This window comes from Anolis sagrei, chromosome 1 (genome assembly GCF_037176765.1).
Source record: "Anolis sagrei isolate rAnoSag1 chromosome 1, rAnoSag1.mat, whole genome shotgun sequence".
In the NCBI taxonomy this organism is placed as follows: domain Eukaryota; kingdom Metazoa; phylum Chordata; class Lepidosauria; order Squamata; family Dactyloidae; genus Anolis; species Anolis sagrei.
The window spans coordinates 126,610,899-126,628,508 of record NC_090021.1 but is presented as its reverse complement, the minus strand read 5'-3'; the positions used below and the strand labels follow the sequence as shown (position 1 = coordinate 126,628,508).

At 40.2% G+C, this 17,610-nt stretch overlaps 1 protein-coding gene across 1 annotated transcript in view; it reads left to right on the top strand.

Moving 5' to 3' along the window:
* Positions 1-17,610, top strand: part of BMP5 (bone morphogenetic protein 5) — an 88,201-nt gene that overhangs the window by 28,745 nt on the left and 41,846 nt on the right. Inside the window, exon 2 of the mRNA XM_060788101.2 lies at positions 9,402-9,594. Coding sequence (XP_060644084.1) covers positions 9,402-9,594 — 193 coding nt within the window. The remainder of the gene's footprint in view (positions 1-9,401; positions 9,595-17,610) is intronic.

Below are 17,610 nucleotides of genomic sequence, written 5' to 3'. Positions count from 1 at the left end.
TTTGCTTTTGTGTGCACAGACCGCTCCCACTCCTCTCCCAGTAGGAACCACCACAGTCTGGGACAATAGCAGAGGAGACAGGGGCTTCTGATGTTTTTACCAGAAGCAGGGGACTTCTAGCCAAGTGGCAAGAAAAGGACCCCTTGGTGGCGCAATGGGTTAAACCCTTGTGCCGGCAGGACTGCTGACTGAAAGGTCGGTGGTTTGAATCCGGGGAGCGGGGTGAGCTCCCATCTGTGAGCTCCAGCTTCGCATGTGGGGACATGAGAGAAACTTCCCAGAGGATGGTAAAACATCCGGGTATCCTGTGGGAAACATTCTTGCCGACGGCCAATTGTCTCACACCAGAAGCGACTTCCAGTTTCTCAAGTCACTTTTGACACACACACAGAAAAAAAATGAGAAGCAAAGGAAGCAAAGGAAGTGGTGCTGGATAAATCAAGTTACCCCACCTGGTCTTCCTTTCCTGGTTTCCTGCAAAAGTAAGGAAAATACAAGCAAGCGTGTGCCAGACAAAGAGGCAACGGGGCAAGGAAAAGTATGCAAAACTGGAAGGGGGGACCAAGCAGCAGCAGAAGGGAAGCTGTAGCTACAGGGAAGCAAAAATGAGAGCATTGCTCCTTCCAAATAAAGGTTCTCCTCTCCAATGGATTATGCCTTCAGCGGAGCATTTAGAAATACAATTAGACAACCACAGAAAAGGGGCAATCAAATTTACGAGGAGAATGAGAACAAATATGAGTTCCAAGTGTGAATATTTTTTCCAGTGTTTCACCCTTTGCAATGCAAAATTTCATTAGGGAGTGATATAATCCTAATTTAGAAGGGCAATGCTATAATCCCGCTGGTCTAGGCCCTTTTGATCGAGGAAGCCACACAATTTGCCAGTCATCAAATTCTGCTGCCTGAGGTGGCTGCCTCAATCTGCCTCATGCTAGGAGTAGCTTTGTTGACATTGTGGAGCTCATCAGGTTTGACTTGGGCTTTTTTTACATCACACAATTACAGCAATATGATTTCCCTTTAATTGCCATGGCTGCTGCATACTGTGGAATCCTGGAGTTTGTCCTTTGGCAAGAGAGGAGTTCTCTATCATCTAATTTTAAATATTGCTTCCCGAACCGGATGGAAATCATAGCACTACATATAAGTGCAAAGACTGAAAGGGCCCCAGATGATTAATAACCAAGAAAACCAGATGAAATGAAGGGGTCTGCATGTTCAATGGGTCATTTTGTCTACTCACCAGTAATCTAAAATGTATTAAGACTACTAAGTGACTGGAGGTTTAAGTCCTAACACAAATGTAAAATCTTATCTAATCTAAAAAAAGGACAAACGTCAGTGGTATTGTTTTTAAAACAGCTTGATTTTCAAGAAACTCTCTTTCCAGCACAATATTTTTGGAAAGGAACAGCAAAAGCATTTAATATTCCTTTTCAGAAAGATTACATAAGATTTTAGATTTCAGTAAAAACCAGTGGATTACTGCATTAAAAAAAACCAAAAACTTTATTTGACTTACAGCTTGTTATAGCCTCACTGTATTCTGCAAGACTTACTTTAAAATGCAGATTCATCCCAATTCTATGCATGATGACTTGGAAGACATTCTGGAATAAGGGGTTAAGTACATATTTCAGTAGAAATGTTTGGATTTTATAAAAACAAAAGAATACAGTCCATATTCATGAATGCAGATTGAACTAAAACAACATGGAATGAAGGTTGCCTCTTTGTCCTTGATTTCAGTGAAATTAATTGTGAAGCAGGGAGGGTCTTCGATGCATTGAGGATTTCTATGTAAACATGCACTGGGACTTTCCAGGATTTTCAAATATATAGAGAGAACCCATATGCATAGAAGAGGCTGTCCTCAACAAAACAGTTTCTTTCCATCTAATTGGAGCATAAATTAAGGCATCAAAGGTAGCTCTTTTGTGTGTTGTTCTAACTTCCTCTCTATGTATACAGCACAGGGAATTTCCAAGATTCCAAGGGCACTTCCAGACAGGCCCAAAATGCAAGACCTGCCTTGGGTTTACGTGAGGTGTCCAAATGACACCTCAGATAAACCTGGAACAATCTGGAGTAAACTGGGATTTCCCAGTTTACTCCAGATCAATTATACGCCCAGAAAGATTTGCACCATAATGCAAGGTCAGGATCTTTCCAGGTGTGGGCCCTGTGGGGATGGATTCCTGAAATTGCTTTTGCGATCCCCACTTCAGGGGGATCTTCAGGCTCCAAGAGCCCGAAGGAGTGGAAAGGAGCCCCCCCCCATTTACCTGAGAGGCTCGGCTGCATGCTCAGGCCCCTTCTTCCCCCCAACCTTCTGACGCATCATTTTGATAAACTGGAACCTTTTGCCGGAGGGGCCTGAGCATGCAGTCAGGCCCCTTGGGTAAGTTTTGGAGGTAAATGGGGGGCTAGTTGACCCGGGAGGGCATGTAGTCATTACTCTAGGAAAAGCTCAGGCTTTGGGCTGGGTGTGAAGCTTCAATCCCGGGAGGAACTGGGATAAAATATCCCAGTTCCTCCCAGAATTGAGGCCTGTCTGAAAGAGCCCTGGCTTGTGTGAAGAATTTCTATGCATAGAAGAGACTCTCCTCTTCAGAACAGTTTCTTTCCATTTAACCAAAGCAAAAACAAAAGTACAAGGACAAACTCACTTGTGTGTTGTTTTAACCCCCTTTGCATGCCTACAACATTGTGAATTTCCATAATTCTAACTTACATGGGGAACATCTATGCATAGAAGATGCTCTCATCTTCAGAACAGTTTCTTTCCACCTAATCAAAGGAACCACTAAGGTCACTTGGGTGTTCTTTTAATAACTTTGCATGACTACAGCACTGGAATTTTCCAAGATTTTAATTTACATGGTGATGCTCTTTCTCTGTATAAAAGATTCTTCAGAATGGCTTTGTTCCATCTAATTGGAACAACTACGAATGGCCAGAGCTAGCTCAGCTATGTGTTGCTTTGACCTCTTTGTAATCCTACACTATCGCTACACTATTCCTCATTTTGTTAATCTACAAACATCCACAGACTGCTATTTGCACAGTGCAGAGTGAGCAACCCACCCTCCCACTCACTGGAGCTCCAGGAGCCCAAAGAACCAGGATGACAGTGGTTTTACCCAGCACCTGGAAAGATCTGGACCTTATCTTTAGGTCTGAATCTTTCTAGGTGTTTTATTAATCTGGAGTATGTTTTCTCCAGATCATTTGGATGCCTCAGGTAAAAAAGAGACAGGGTCCACATTTTGGGCCTGTCTGGAAGGGTCCTATAGATCGGCTGTGGCTGATAACATCATCTTTTTTCCTTTGGTTTGAACTTCTTCTATGAAGCTGTCTAAGGGTACTGAATTCTAACTTCAAAACAGATCCAACACTCTGACCAACTTTCTTAGAGTTCTGACTTGAAGGTCAGTCTATAGTGTAGAAGTAATGCAATTTGAAACTACTTTAATCACCATGGCTCCGTGCTAAAAAAATCTTGGGATTGTTGTTTTACACATTCTTTAGCCCTCTCTCCCAAAGACCGCTGGTGCCTCACCAGACTACAAATCCCACGATTCTATAGCATTCAGCCATGACAGTTAAAGTGGTGTCAAACAGCATTCATTTTATAGTCTAGATGCACCTTAAATCTGAGAGTACATTTGCCACTCATTTGCCTTTGAGGAGCCAGTGCTAAAGATTATTTACTCCAGACTGTTGCTGTGCTTCTAATCTAGAATTTTAAAAAGTGTGAGTAAAAAATAATAATCCTGGATCACCATGCTCTTTAGAAATGGATGGCCATGGAGAAATCACACCTTTATGGTTTATCCTTGCTGTGGTGTTTTAGCACTCACTAAATAATGTGGTGCTGCATTTCTGAAACCTAGATTATTGTGAAAGCACAGTCACACATATTTAACCGATTCAGGTTTCAGCCAAATGGTCTCCCTGGCAGAGGATGGGGCATGTAAGCAGAACCTCTCTCAGGAAACTGACCCTTCTGGACTTTGGCTGACCCAATGCTGCAACCTTCTGCAGCTGGAGATAAAGTTATGGGATTGTGGCATCCACACAGCCCAAAGTTTATGGCTGGGATTATGCAATTCATTCCAAAGGGACTAATATGTGAAAAAAATGCCTTGGATAGGGATTATGTTGGATGGCCTCTTGCTCTTTTCTTTTCAAGTCTTTCTAGTGCAATGCAATCATTGTCAAGCATAGTTCATTTTCTATCTGAACTGTTTTATATAAGAAAAAATGTCTTTCATTTTTCTCACACTGCTATTTCTAAGTACTGTTTGGAAGTTTATTTTCTCTTGTGAATCACCGATAAAGAACGAGGTCACACGAGAGTAAATTGTGATGCTTGGCTGGCTGAAGGTGGAAGATAGAGAAAGGATATGTGCATGATAATAACTGTTTGATATCTCCCTCTGTTCCCAGGAACACAATAGCTAATTCCTGAGGCCTCTGCCCTTTGGCTGTGTGGAGGAACTAGAGTCTTTGAATTTATCTGTGACTTATCTGTCGCCAACCACTTTTGATATTTCCAACCTCTGCTTTCAATTATCAGTTATCAAAAAGAGCGCTCAGTAATTTCCAGCAGAAACACTTGGACCCTTTGACCCGTGCTTGTTAGATAACCAAAAGTATTTACTGAAGATAAACTATCATTTCATTGGTTTCAAGATGTAAACACATGTACTTTGTTCTGTGTCAGTTTACAGTAATCTCCATCACTTAGAGGTGATTGGTATCAGCTGAGTTGCATTCCTCCTTGTGCTGAGAGCCAAGAAATGAGCACAAGCTACTTCCATCTTGGCCACCCATGACACGTGATATCTAAGATTTATATATACAACAGGTCCATATACCCATCTTAACAGGCAGTATTGACATTTGTGAAGTGTTGTAGCCCTTGTAAGTATGAAATAAAACACAGTCTCATGCTCAGAATTAAAAAAAATAGAGGTAACAGCTGGATCATCACTGCGGTTTTACTATTTAAAGGGAAAAAAGATTTTAGCAACCTGAATAGGAGACTATATTATTGATTAGGATAAATTATCAACCTGATCAAGAAATTCTGGATCAATCTATATGATAAATGTCTATTAATGTTTTACCGGATTCCTTACATTGTTTTATATGCATATATTTGACTGTTGTTTAATTTTGTATTGTGTTTTTAACATGTTGGAAGTCACTTTGGGTCCCCATTTTGGGGGAAAAGTGGCATATAAATACAGGTTACTATTATTATTGTTGTTATTATTAATTATTACGATTGCATTGTTTCAAATGGTATATAAATAAATAACATTGGCCTTTTCCCTCTCCTTCCAAAAACAGAGCCGCAAGTCTTTGTAGTTAACTATTTTCATTGATGTGAACCAAAGTTGTCAAAGTTACTACATCAGTTCCTGTCCCTTAAAACCGACTGGGTGAATGTGTGCAAGTCACAATTTCACAGCTTCAGGAGAAAGCAATGGCAAGCCCTCTCTGAACCAATCTTGTCAAAAAGACTTTGTGATGGGGTTGCCTTAAGGCAGTGGTTCTCATTCTGTGGGTCCCCAGATGTTTTTGGCCTTCAAATCCCAGAAATCCTAACAGCTGATAAATTGGCTGGGATTTCTAGGAGTTGTAGACCAAAACACCTGGAGACCCACAGGTTGAGAATCACTGCCTCAGGGTCATCAAAAGTTAGAAACACCTTGATAATAATAATAATAATAATAATAATAATAATAATAATAATAATAGCTTTATTTATACCCTGCCACCGAGTCCCTGAAGGGACTCAGAGCAGCTGTCATGAGGCCAAGCCCAAGTAATTACAATAAGGCAAAATAAAATACACACAATAGACAATAACATCAAATAAATGCAGACTATTTTTCAAAAGACATCCATTGCCTTTATGGTTTAATGCAGATTTTCTTAAACTGTGCTCCTCCAAATGTTTTGGACTTCAGCTCCCAGAATTCCTAACAGCTGGAAAGTTGGCTAGGATTTCTGGGAGCTGAAGTCCAAAACACCTGGAGGAGCACACTCTGAGAAACACTGCTTTAATGTATTCAAGTGACGCATTGTGTGGCTAATTTTTTTCTCTGTGTTATTTTCTATTATATGTTTTGGGAAGAAGGTCAGAATTAGTAAGAGAAAGCCATAAAACTGGAAAAGTGCTTGTCAGATGTTTTTTCTTCAAAGTCCTAAAAAGATTGCCAAGTAAGTTCTAAATGTAGAGTATGTTTAAGTAGAAAACGTTACTTCTTATACCAGTTGCTGCTTATACTCATCACTTAGTACTTCCAAGCTGTGGTTTCAACTGGAATTAAAACTCACAGCAGCTGGATTGGAGATGACTGCAGTCATTTGCCTATGATTCCTAGTTTCCTACGGTAGTATATTTATTTCAAAATAGATCGTAATCCTGGATGGAATCTGCTTGGTAAAATTAATGTTTTGGACTGGAACTCCAAGAATCCTCCAGCAAGTATGAACACTTTTCTTAGTTCCAGTGCTTAGGCACCTATTTGGCTGTGTGTGAGAGAAGTAGTCGAAAGAGTAATTTTTCCATGTGCTGGAATGTTCCTCTTTAACAGCACATATTCTCAAATATGTTGGGAATTCTGCTGCAATTATTATAGTTACTGTAACCATTAGATTACGTAAATATTGCATGGCCAAAAAAAGCAGTTCAGCTCCAAGTGTACTCATTAAAAACATTGGCTGGAATTATGTATCAGCTCCTTAGTTAAGTATAAAGTAAGTATAAGTCAATTTAACTAAGTACACTTTACTAAGTAACTTCTTCTATCTTGACTCCCTACCACAAACTTACAGGAACATCATTTACATGATTGCCATGACCATAACTCCTTCTCCAACCTACTTTACCTGACATTAGCTGCAGAGGGAGAGAGAAGTCCACTCTGCAGACAATTGGAGCAGGATTGAATGATATTTGCATCAGATTTCATAGAATCATAGAATCATAGAGTTGGAAGAGACCTCATGGGCCATCCAGTCCAACTCCATTCTTCCAAAAGCAGGAATATTGCATTCAAATCACCCCTGACAGATGGCCATCCAGCCTCTGTTCAAAAGCTTCCAAAGAAGGAGCCTCCACCACACTCTGGGGCAGAGAGTTCCACTGCTGAATGGCTCTCACAGTCAGGAAGTTCTTCCTCATGTTCTCCATGGCAGCATGTGGTGGTTAGACCAGGTGACGTTACTTAGTTAAGTATATTAACTAGGTTATATATAATTCTGGCAATTGTTCATAAAACTCTATTGCATAGCCATCCGAACATATACTTGAAAAATGAGTGAGGAAAGTGCTGCGATGTTAACATGAGAATCCTTTAAATTAAATAATACATTTTTGTGTTTAGTGAAGGTACCCTGAATTGTAAAGAGGACATTTATAAACTTTGTATATATTATGCTTACTGCAACAGCCTGAAATGGAGTCATTGGACCTTATCAGGCAGCAGTATTAAGAGGCATTGTAAGTAAAGAGAGGAATCGGGAGCTGATGGTGCCTTCCAGTCCTCTCTCACTCATTTTCATTCATTCTCCTCTCAACAGACTTTTAGTGCTTCCCCGTAGGTACCTGCTGTCTTCCTCATTACACATAGGCAATACGTCTCTGCCCCCAACTTTTTTTCTTCATGCAAATCTGCCAGAATCCCTTTCCATGGGATGCAATAGTTCTGCATCTAAACCCATTGGACCCTTGAGACAGGGATGCTGCTTTAAAAATTGCTTTCAGTGGGATCCAGTTGTTCTGCATCTAAACCCATTAGACCCTTGAAACAAGGATGTTATTTTAAACCACTTATTTCCTCTTGACATTAAGCCTAGTTGTGTCCTAGTCTGAGGGGTGGTGCTCATCTCCATTTCTAAGCCGAAGAACTGGCATTGTCTGTAGACACCTCCAAGGTCATGTGGCCAGCATGACTGCATGGAGTGCCATTACCTTCCCGCTGGAGTGGTACCTATTGATGTACTCACATTTGCATGTTTTTAGACTGCTAAGTTGTCAGAAGCTGGGGCTAACAGTGGGAGCTCACCCCACTCCCCAGATTTGAACCACTGATCTTTCAGTCAGGAAGTTTCAGCAGCTCAGAAGTTTAACCCACTGCACAACTGGGAGTGCCATTTCTTTCCAAAGAAGGAGCGATCATTCATTTCTATAAACAGGGATGGCAGCTCTCTGCTAAATACAATATTATAATTGGAACAAACCAGCAAAGGACAACTGGCTGTCCTCTGTTCTACAATGCCTCTATTATGCTATATCTGTCATTAATATTTTAAAAAATGTGAAAGGAAGGAGTTATTATGCACTTCTGTAAAGAGGGGTGACAGACCATTGCTAAGGACTGCCCATCAGACTGCCCCTTTCCACCATGGCAAGCTCCGAAACAGGACGGAGACTGTCACTGACCCCATCACATGTTGTTTTGAGCCAAAATAACAGGTCCGTAGTGCTTTTTGTCTAATTCCATAATTTTCCCCATGATTACAGATCTGCCCAATTTCATGATTGCTTTGTAGTTCTGTGGCGAGGTGGAGGGTGGGGGGCAGGAGTGATGGTCAGAAGTTGCCTAATGGCAACTGTGACTACCAGTAAATTAAGGGTGACTGCCTGTAAAATGGGGGGTGGGGGGCGGGACTGTAAGTATGATAAAGTGGGTTGATTAGGGTTTATCTTGTTTCTTTCCATTGGCTGTGCAGCTGACGTAACAGTCCTTGTGTCAAAGGGTGCATCTACACTGTAGAATTAATACAGTCCAACACCACTTTTACTGTTGTGGCACAATGCTATGGAATCGTGGAAGTTGTCATTTTACAAGGTCTCTTGTCTTCTCTGCCAAAAAGTCCTGGTGCCACATCAAACTACAACTTCTAGGATTTTATACCACTGAGTCGTGGCTTCAAACTGAATTAATTGTACAACGCAGATGCATATTTAGTGCGAGCATCCAAAGCTTGGGAGTAAGGAGTTCATTATATATCCAGCTTTTTAACTAAAGAAAAACAATTTAGTTACTTGCAAGGATTATGAAAACAAAGAAGATGGTATCTGATTGTTGTGGGGTCTGGGATAAGAGTAAGAAATTAATTTTCACAGTGACTTTGAAAGCTTTGAAAGATATCACAATACTTAGCCTGAGATCGTGAAAGTTATTGACATGCTCTTTAGCCACGGCTTTCATAGGATTTAATCCTTCATTGCTAAATGTACAGACAAACTCATCCAGTGTTGAGATCAAATGCACAGCAAGAAATCTTGCTTTCTCTTTAAAGGTGCATTGAATGCCAAATGAACCGTGGTGGTGGTATAATTCTTCCCCTTCATTTTTATCTTGTTTTCACAGTTGAAAAAGACAAAGATTTTTCCCACCAACGGAGACATTACAAAGAATTCCGATTTGACTTGACTCAAATCCCCCACGGAGAGGCAGTGACGGCAGCTGAATTCCGGATCTACAAGGATCGAAGTTACAATCGATTTGAGAACGAAACCATCAAAATTAGCATTTACCAGATCATCAAGGAGTACCCAAACAGGTGCTTTGGTCTTTTAATAATATTTCAAATCATTTCTTCATTTTCAAAGGCAAAAGAATCTGATCTTTCCCCGAGGGATATACTTTAAATGAGAATACGTGATGGTTAAAAATTAATTCTATACAGCATGATGATTTGCAAACAGAAGCCAGGTATAGTCATAGTCAATAAGAACTGAAATAATGCTTCGAATTTGGTTTGCAAAACACATTTAACTGAATCAAGAAACCATGGTTTACCTCTACAGCTGGAATACATAGGATGGTTTGGAGTTGAAGATCCCATCCACACTGCCATATAATGCAGTTTCAAACTGCATTGTATGGAAGTGTAGATGGTGCCTTTGTGATATCTAACGTATCCCATAGTTTGCCTTTATGTCTAAACGCAACTCATTTTTAGTGAAAATGTACTGGATGTCAGAAAAGCTTCCATGAGAAAGATTAACTTTTCATAATTTTTTTTGGTTACTTAAGAAAGATTAGTTAATAAAGAGATGGATATTTGTTTTTTTTTTCTAAGAAAAATAGAAAATGCAATAGGAACTCTCCAAAGAAACAAACTAAGATGCTTATTATAATCTCAGTCACAATCCATTGTGTGGCAAGGTATAAAGGTTCAAACCATTCCAGTGAAAGGTTGAGAATAATCAGAAAAAGGGTTGAATCAATTTATTTATTTACCATATTTATACTCTACTCTTCTCACCCCGGAGGGGACTCAAGGAAATTTTACAACAGGCAGCAATTAGATGCCATGCACACATATATTAAAATGAACAATCACAATTAAAAACCAAACAGTTAAAACATAAATTATTAAACATCATTTAAAATCATGGCATCCAAATCATAATCCAGGACTGTTCCATTTATCAACCACATTGATTCATAATCACTTGTTGCACTATTCCAAATTAGTTGTCAAAGGCTTGGTCCCAAAGCCATATCTTATGTTTTTTCCCCCCGGAGGTCAGGAGAGAAGGAGCTGACCTAATTTTATTGTGGAAGGAGTTCCATAGATGAGGGGCCACCACCAGTTGCATCTGTATAGGAGGTGGAACCAAGAGCAGGGCCTCCCCAGATGATCTTTACTTCCTAGATGGTTCATGGAGGGAGATATGTTCAGACAGGTCAGCTGGGTCAGAACCATTTAGGGTTTTCCAGGTTAAAGCCAGCACATTGGATTGTGCTCAGTAGCAGACTGGCAGCCAGTGGATCTGGCGTAACAGGGGGTTGTGTGCTCCCTGTGCCCCATGCTGGTGAGCAATCTGGCTGCCACCCATTGGACCATTTGAAGCTTCCGAACAGTATTCAAAGGCAACCCTATGTAGAGTGTGTTGCAGTAGTCCATTCAGGATATAACCAGAGCATGGACTACTATGGTCAACTCTGACTTTCCAAGGTACGGCACAACTGGCACACAAGTTTTAATTGTGCCACTGCGAAAACCTGAGGTTCCAGTCTCAGCGATGAGTCCAGGAGGACTCTCTAGCTGCGAACCTGTGTTTTCAGGGGGAGGGTAACCCCATCCAACCCAGGCTATAACCCTATGCCCTGTTTGGGCTTATGACTGACCAGGAGGACCTCTATCTTGTCTGGATTCAATTTCCATTTATGAGCTAAACAAGCAAGGTCCCACTATAACATGCCAAACTATTTTTATTATAATAATGATAATGATAATGATAGTAGTAGTAGTAGTAGTAGTAGTAGTAAAGTGGTCTTTTGCAGTTGACAGATCATGATTTTGTCAATGTTTATTGTTTCCAAATGCCGGCTGAGATAATTTGGTAATGGGCACACTGGGTGTCGTGCCAAAAGATCTCAGTTGGCATTTGGAAACAAGTATTGACAAAATCACAATCTGTCAACTGCAAAAGGCCACTTTCCTTGGATCTGAGTGCATCATTTGAAAATACATCACACAGTCCTAAACGCTTGGGAAGTGTTTGACTTTTGATTTTGTGATACAAAATCTAGCATATATATCTAGTTTGCTGTGTTATAATGTGTTTTGTGTCAATAAAATAATAATAATATGGTTGTTGTAGGTTTTTTGGGCGATATGACCATGATCTAGAAGCATTCTCTCCTGACATTTCACCTACATCTATAGCAGGCATCCTAATAATAATAATAATAATAATAATAACAACTTTGTTTTTGTATCCTGCCTCTGTCTCTGGGACTCGTGGCAGCTTACATGGGGGCAAACCCAATCAACATAGTTAAAATAACACATTAAAATTCATAAAAACAGCAACAAGCATAATAAAAAAACAACGGCATAGCACAATATAAAACAAACATCAACAGACAACCAGTAGCCTGAGATAGCAGTGCAGTTCTGGGAATGGGCAAAGGACCAATACAATCCGTTGTGAGGATGGGTTGATATATATTCTGCCAGTTAATGTGTTCAAATTGTTCTTCCATCAGAGTGTTGAAAAATGGAAATAATTGGGGGAAGCCATCAAATTTAAGAAATTATCTTTGCCAAAGATTTTATAAGTGAATTTAGTGCAACACCCCATAGATAAAGCAACCAGTTTTTCTTTCTTTCCTTCCTTCCTTCCTTCCTTCCTTCCTTCCTTCCTTCCTTCCTTCCTTCCTTCCTTCCTTCCTTCCTTTGTATATGAAATGGGTCACATTGGTTATAATTTTTAAACTGATAAAACATGGACAATAATCTTGAGAAGAGACTTCTGTAGATACAATAAAGCTGTCAAGAGCAGTCTTGGAACCAAAAGAGAGTAACTAAAGGTAATGTAGCAGAAATAGTGATTCAGCACACAGACACAGACAAGTGGCATCCAAGAACATTTTTGGAAGGCTACAACTGCCAGAATCCAAAACTAAGATTGTAGCCATTGTAGTCCAAAAAAGGACAACATTTCCAGGTTCGAATTCTAGTTCTAACATATTTCAACTGATTCAGTAAAGAAACACAATGATCATTAATTCAATCAACCGATATGGTTGTCTGCCAACAGTTCATGCTATGCTTCATTTTTATCTGGTAGACCAAAAGTCCTGGTACTTGAAAGAAAATTGGTTTTGCCTGTGAATTTTCCTCTCCGACCCTTGAACTAGACGAACCTTCCTAATGTCGTGAATACAGTTTCTCATGTTATGGTGCCCGCCCCCTAATTGTAACATTTTTGTTGCTACTTCATAACTGTAATTTTGCTACTGTTACGAATTGTAATGTAAATATCTGATATGTAGGATGTATTTTTATTCAATAGACCAAATTTGGCACAAATACCCAATTCGCCCAAATTTGAATACTGATGTGGTGGTGGTGGTGGGGGGGGGGGGTTATTTTGTCATTTGGGTGTTGTGGTTGTTGTGATTTATAATTCACCTACAATCAAAGAGCATTCTGAACTCCACCAACCATGGAATTGAACCAAAGTTATCACACAGAACTCCCATGACCAACAGAAAATACTGGAAGGGTTTGAGGGGCAGGGGCAATGACATTGAGCTTGGGAGTTGGAGTTCACCTACATCGAGAGAGTACTGTGGACTCAAACAATGGTAGATTTGGACCAAACTTGGCATGAATGCTCAATATGTCCATATGTAAACAGTGGTGGAGTTTGGAGAAAGCAGACCTTGAGATTTGGAAGTTGTAGTTGCTAGGATTTATAGTTCACCTACAATCAGAGAGCATTCTGAACCCCACCAGTGATAGCATTGGGCCAAACTTCCCACATAGAACCCCCATGACCAACAGAAAATACTGTGTTTTCTGATGGTCTTTGGTGCCTAATCAAACTATATCTCCAATAATTCTGTATCCCTTTGTTGATACTATTTGTTGACATTGAGCCATGGTAATTAAAGTAGTGTCAAGCTGCATTAATTCTACAGTGGAGATGCACTCTGAGAGGCAAAAGAAATGCAAGCTAAATTAGATATGTGGGAACATGGTTATTGATAAATCATATTAAGGTGGGAGAGGGTGGAGAGAAAGCCCATTGTCCATTACTCAAGATAGCACTGTAGGAATGCTAGATACTGACCTGGATTCCATATGCTGGTGTCTCATCTACACCACCATATGATGCATTATATGAGTCACTATATAATGCACACTGTATTAGATGGCAGTGTAGATGGGTCCTTGGATAGTTGTCTCAGTTATTTCTACCTGAAGCTGTTGTTGTTGTTGTTGTTGTTGTTGTTGTTGTTGTTATTGTTCTTGTTCTTGTTCTTGTTCTTGTTCTTGTGTACCTTCAAGTTGTTTCTAAGTTATGACAACCTTATCAAGGAGTTTTCTTGGCAAGATTTGTTCAGAGGGAGGTTGCTTTTGACTTCCTTTGAGACTGAAGTAGTGTGGCGTGCCCAAGATCACCTAGGGGTTTCCATGGTTGAGTGGGAATTCCAACCCTGATTCTGAAAGTTGTAGTGGAGTACTGAGATCACTATACCACTCTGGCTCCTACCTGCAGCTACATAGGGAATGTTATGGTGACCAAGGCATTCTCTTTAGAGTAACTCTTATTATGATTGCCAGAACTTTGACTGCACATTAACTGCATTGGATTACATCGATGTTTAGGGTGATATAAACCAATTCAATGCAGTTCATCTGTTTTCTGAAACTACATTATATGGCAGTGTAGATCAATTCTGAATCCCCCACTGATACATAGCATGGGACCTTACTTTTAAAAAGCTATTTATTCCATGTTGCTTAAAAATATTTATCAGTGTTGCACTCTCACCCATCCTTCATGTTTGGTATAGCACATCATTTTCTACTTTTAGTTCTTTAATTTTTAATCCTTGAAATATTTCCAACTCATAAAAAGATCCCAAATAGAAACTGTTGAGTCCTCCCAATGACATTTCAAAGCAATGGGTTAGAATTACTCATTACAACAACACTGTCCTCACCTTGAAAGTCTTTTAAAGTAACATCATTAAGTCAACATTTTCAAAAGTGTCAGAGGGAACATCTTTATTGGGACTATGTTGTTTACAAACTGTGCTCAAAAACTAATAAGATTTTTGAGAGACTGAAGTGTGAGCCATGACGTAGCCTTGTATGGTACTAAGCCCTGAGGGATTTTATTCTCTATTAGCAAAGGATGCCCCTAACATTAAGTCTAATCATGTCTGAATCTGGGGGGTGGTGCTCATCTCCATTTCTAAGCCAAAGAGCTGGCATTGTCTGTAGACACCTCCATGGTCATGTGGCCAGCATGACTTTCCTGCAGAAGTGGTACTTATTGATCTACTCACATTTGCATGTTTTTGAACTGCTAGGTTCGCAGAAACTGGGCCTAATAGTGGGAGCTCACTCTGTCTCTGGATTTGAATTGCCAACCTTTTGGTCAGCAAGGTTGGCAGCTCAGCAGTTTAATCTGCTGCACCACCCGGGGGCCCTGTTGGGCACCATCAATTCCACATCTTCCTCCATTCATCCTAATTCCCAAGGTTTTTTAAAAACTTCAGAAGATGGTGAAATTATCAAATATGGGAAGGGATTGACCTCTGCTACAATCAAACCAACAGCTGCTGAATTCTGTGCTGTAATTTAGAACAAAACAAAACAAAACAACAAAAATATTGATCATGGATCCTTTGGCATAACATACAGCAAAAACTCTGGCAAACCTTACTCTGAGATCTACCATTTTGAAAATATGATTAAAGTTCATCCACACAGAAATAATCCCTGTACTTCAAACATTATCTTGTAAAAAGGATGGCTCCATGAAACTCTTTCTTTTTGACAGATTTATATGTGGAGAAATCCTTTTGAAAGCTAGAACATGGGGTTGTGAGTTTTTTCTCCCCATCCCATCTGTGATATGAAAGGGTGCAGTCTAGAAAAGTTTTCCTAATTTATTGAGTCACAACTCCCAGAACTTTGTGTGTTTTTGTTAATGGGACAGACTCGAAATCACATCTTGGAAGCAACTACATTACCTCAATTAATGGAACCAGTGGTCCTAAGTAAAGGTAAAGGTTTTCCCTAGACCAGTGGTTCTCAACCTGGGGTCCCCAGATGTTTTTGGCCTATAATTCTCAGAAATCCCAGCCAGTTTACCAGCTGTTAGGATTTCTGGGAGTTGAAGGCCAAAAACATCTGGGGACCCCAGGTTGAGAACCACGGCCCTAGACATTCAGTCTAGTCGTGTCTGACTCTGGGAGGTGGTGCTCCTCTCCATTTGTAAGCTGAAGAGCCAGCATTGTCCGTAGACACCTCCAAAGTCATGTGGCCAGCATGACTGCATGAAGCACCGTAACCTTCCCACAGAAGCGGTACCTATTGATCTCACATTTGCATGTTTTCAGACTGCTAGGTTGACAGAAGCTTAACAGTGGGAGCCTAACAGTGGGAGCTCACCCCGCTCCGCATATTTGAACCACCAACATTTCGGTCAGCAAGTTCAGCAGTAAGTAGTTTAACTTGCTGCACCACCAGTGGTCCTACCAGCTGGGAAATTCTGGGAAGTAACTTTTCCAAGCTCTGCTCAGAATTAGAACTAGCTTCTGTGTATTTTTACTACTTTCAATGGAAGCCAGTGCTGGGGCTGTTCGTGGCTCTTTGATGAGAGATTTCACCTTTTTGTGAACCACAGGGGGAAAGGTTCATCCCCAAATACTGAGCATTTGCCTCTGTATTGATATAGTGTGGAGTTTCATGGCAGCCCTCAATACAGCCCATGTAAATCCAGCAACAGCCTGGCATGTTTTGGGGAAAAAGATATAGATTTGGATTCAGAACAGAGCAGTGGTTCCTAATACCAGCCTGTCTGTTTTCAGCCCCTACCCGGAGTCTTTTTCTCCTAGTGGTTGGAAGGTTGAACAACTCATCTGTTGTACTGCTGTCCAGTGAGGGTGCCAGAAGGAAAATTCACAGGTATCCAATTTTCCAATTTCATCATGTAAATGATTAGTTAAGTTATGGATGAGCAAATGTAGGGGATTACATGCACAATTTAAATGACTAGTTTTGAAAAAATACACGTTGCCCTAAAATATGAGGATGAAAAGCCAAGTTTAATTTGACTGCAACAAGGGATGTACTATATGGCTCAACTCTATTTATTTTTACAGAACCAAGAGCGGCATTTATTTTCTTGATCTATATGCTGTGTAGGACTTTTGTGTGTGTTAGTGGGACAGCTTCTTAGGCACACTAAGCCCATGAATGAGTGTTCAGATTAGCTTTGCCACATTCATGCTCGTCAACATAAGTAATTTTAATAGAAATATTCCATTAGTAGTAAGTGTATACTTGGGTTTGCTGTTTCCAGAAATATGTGGAAATATTATACCCAAAATATCTAAACAACTAACCAAACTTAAGTTCTCTCTCTTCTCTTTATGCATTTATCATTTATTTAAAGTATTTCTGTATTGGCTTCCACCTGCATCCAAGACAATGAACAAATAAAAAGCAATCAAAATACTGTGGAAACAAAAACATCTTTAAAAGATACTCAAATGATCATAGAATCATTGAGTTGGAAGGGCTCCTATGGCACAGCAGATTCAAACTATGTGGGATTTCCAGGTAGGGCATCCCCAGCTTGTGATCTTTAATAACTCCTAAGAATAATCCTAAAATCTAATTTTAACTAGTAAACACAGAGCATTTGCAAACATCCAATGTCAGACGGAACAGTACTAACATTGCCTCCTGTTGAAAGTTTAAAAGGGATGGCACCAGCCCATTTTTTTTTTGGATGAGGAGCCTTACTCTTGGGGTGCTACTACTGTTCTGTGTACCCACCAACCTAGCTTCTCAAAGTGTCTGGACATGTTGTTTATTTTTATTTATTTTATTTACAGTATTTATATCCCGCCCTTCTCACCCCGCAGGGGACTCAGGGCGGATTACATGGCAAACATTCAATGCCATAGACACACAACATATATAGACAGACACACAGAGGCTATTTAACAGTCCAGCTTTTTCATGAGGGTATTCTGGCCACCAGGGGAGCTGTCGCTTCACCGTCCATTTGTGACACTGAAGAAGTACTTC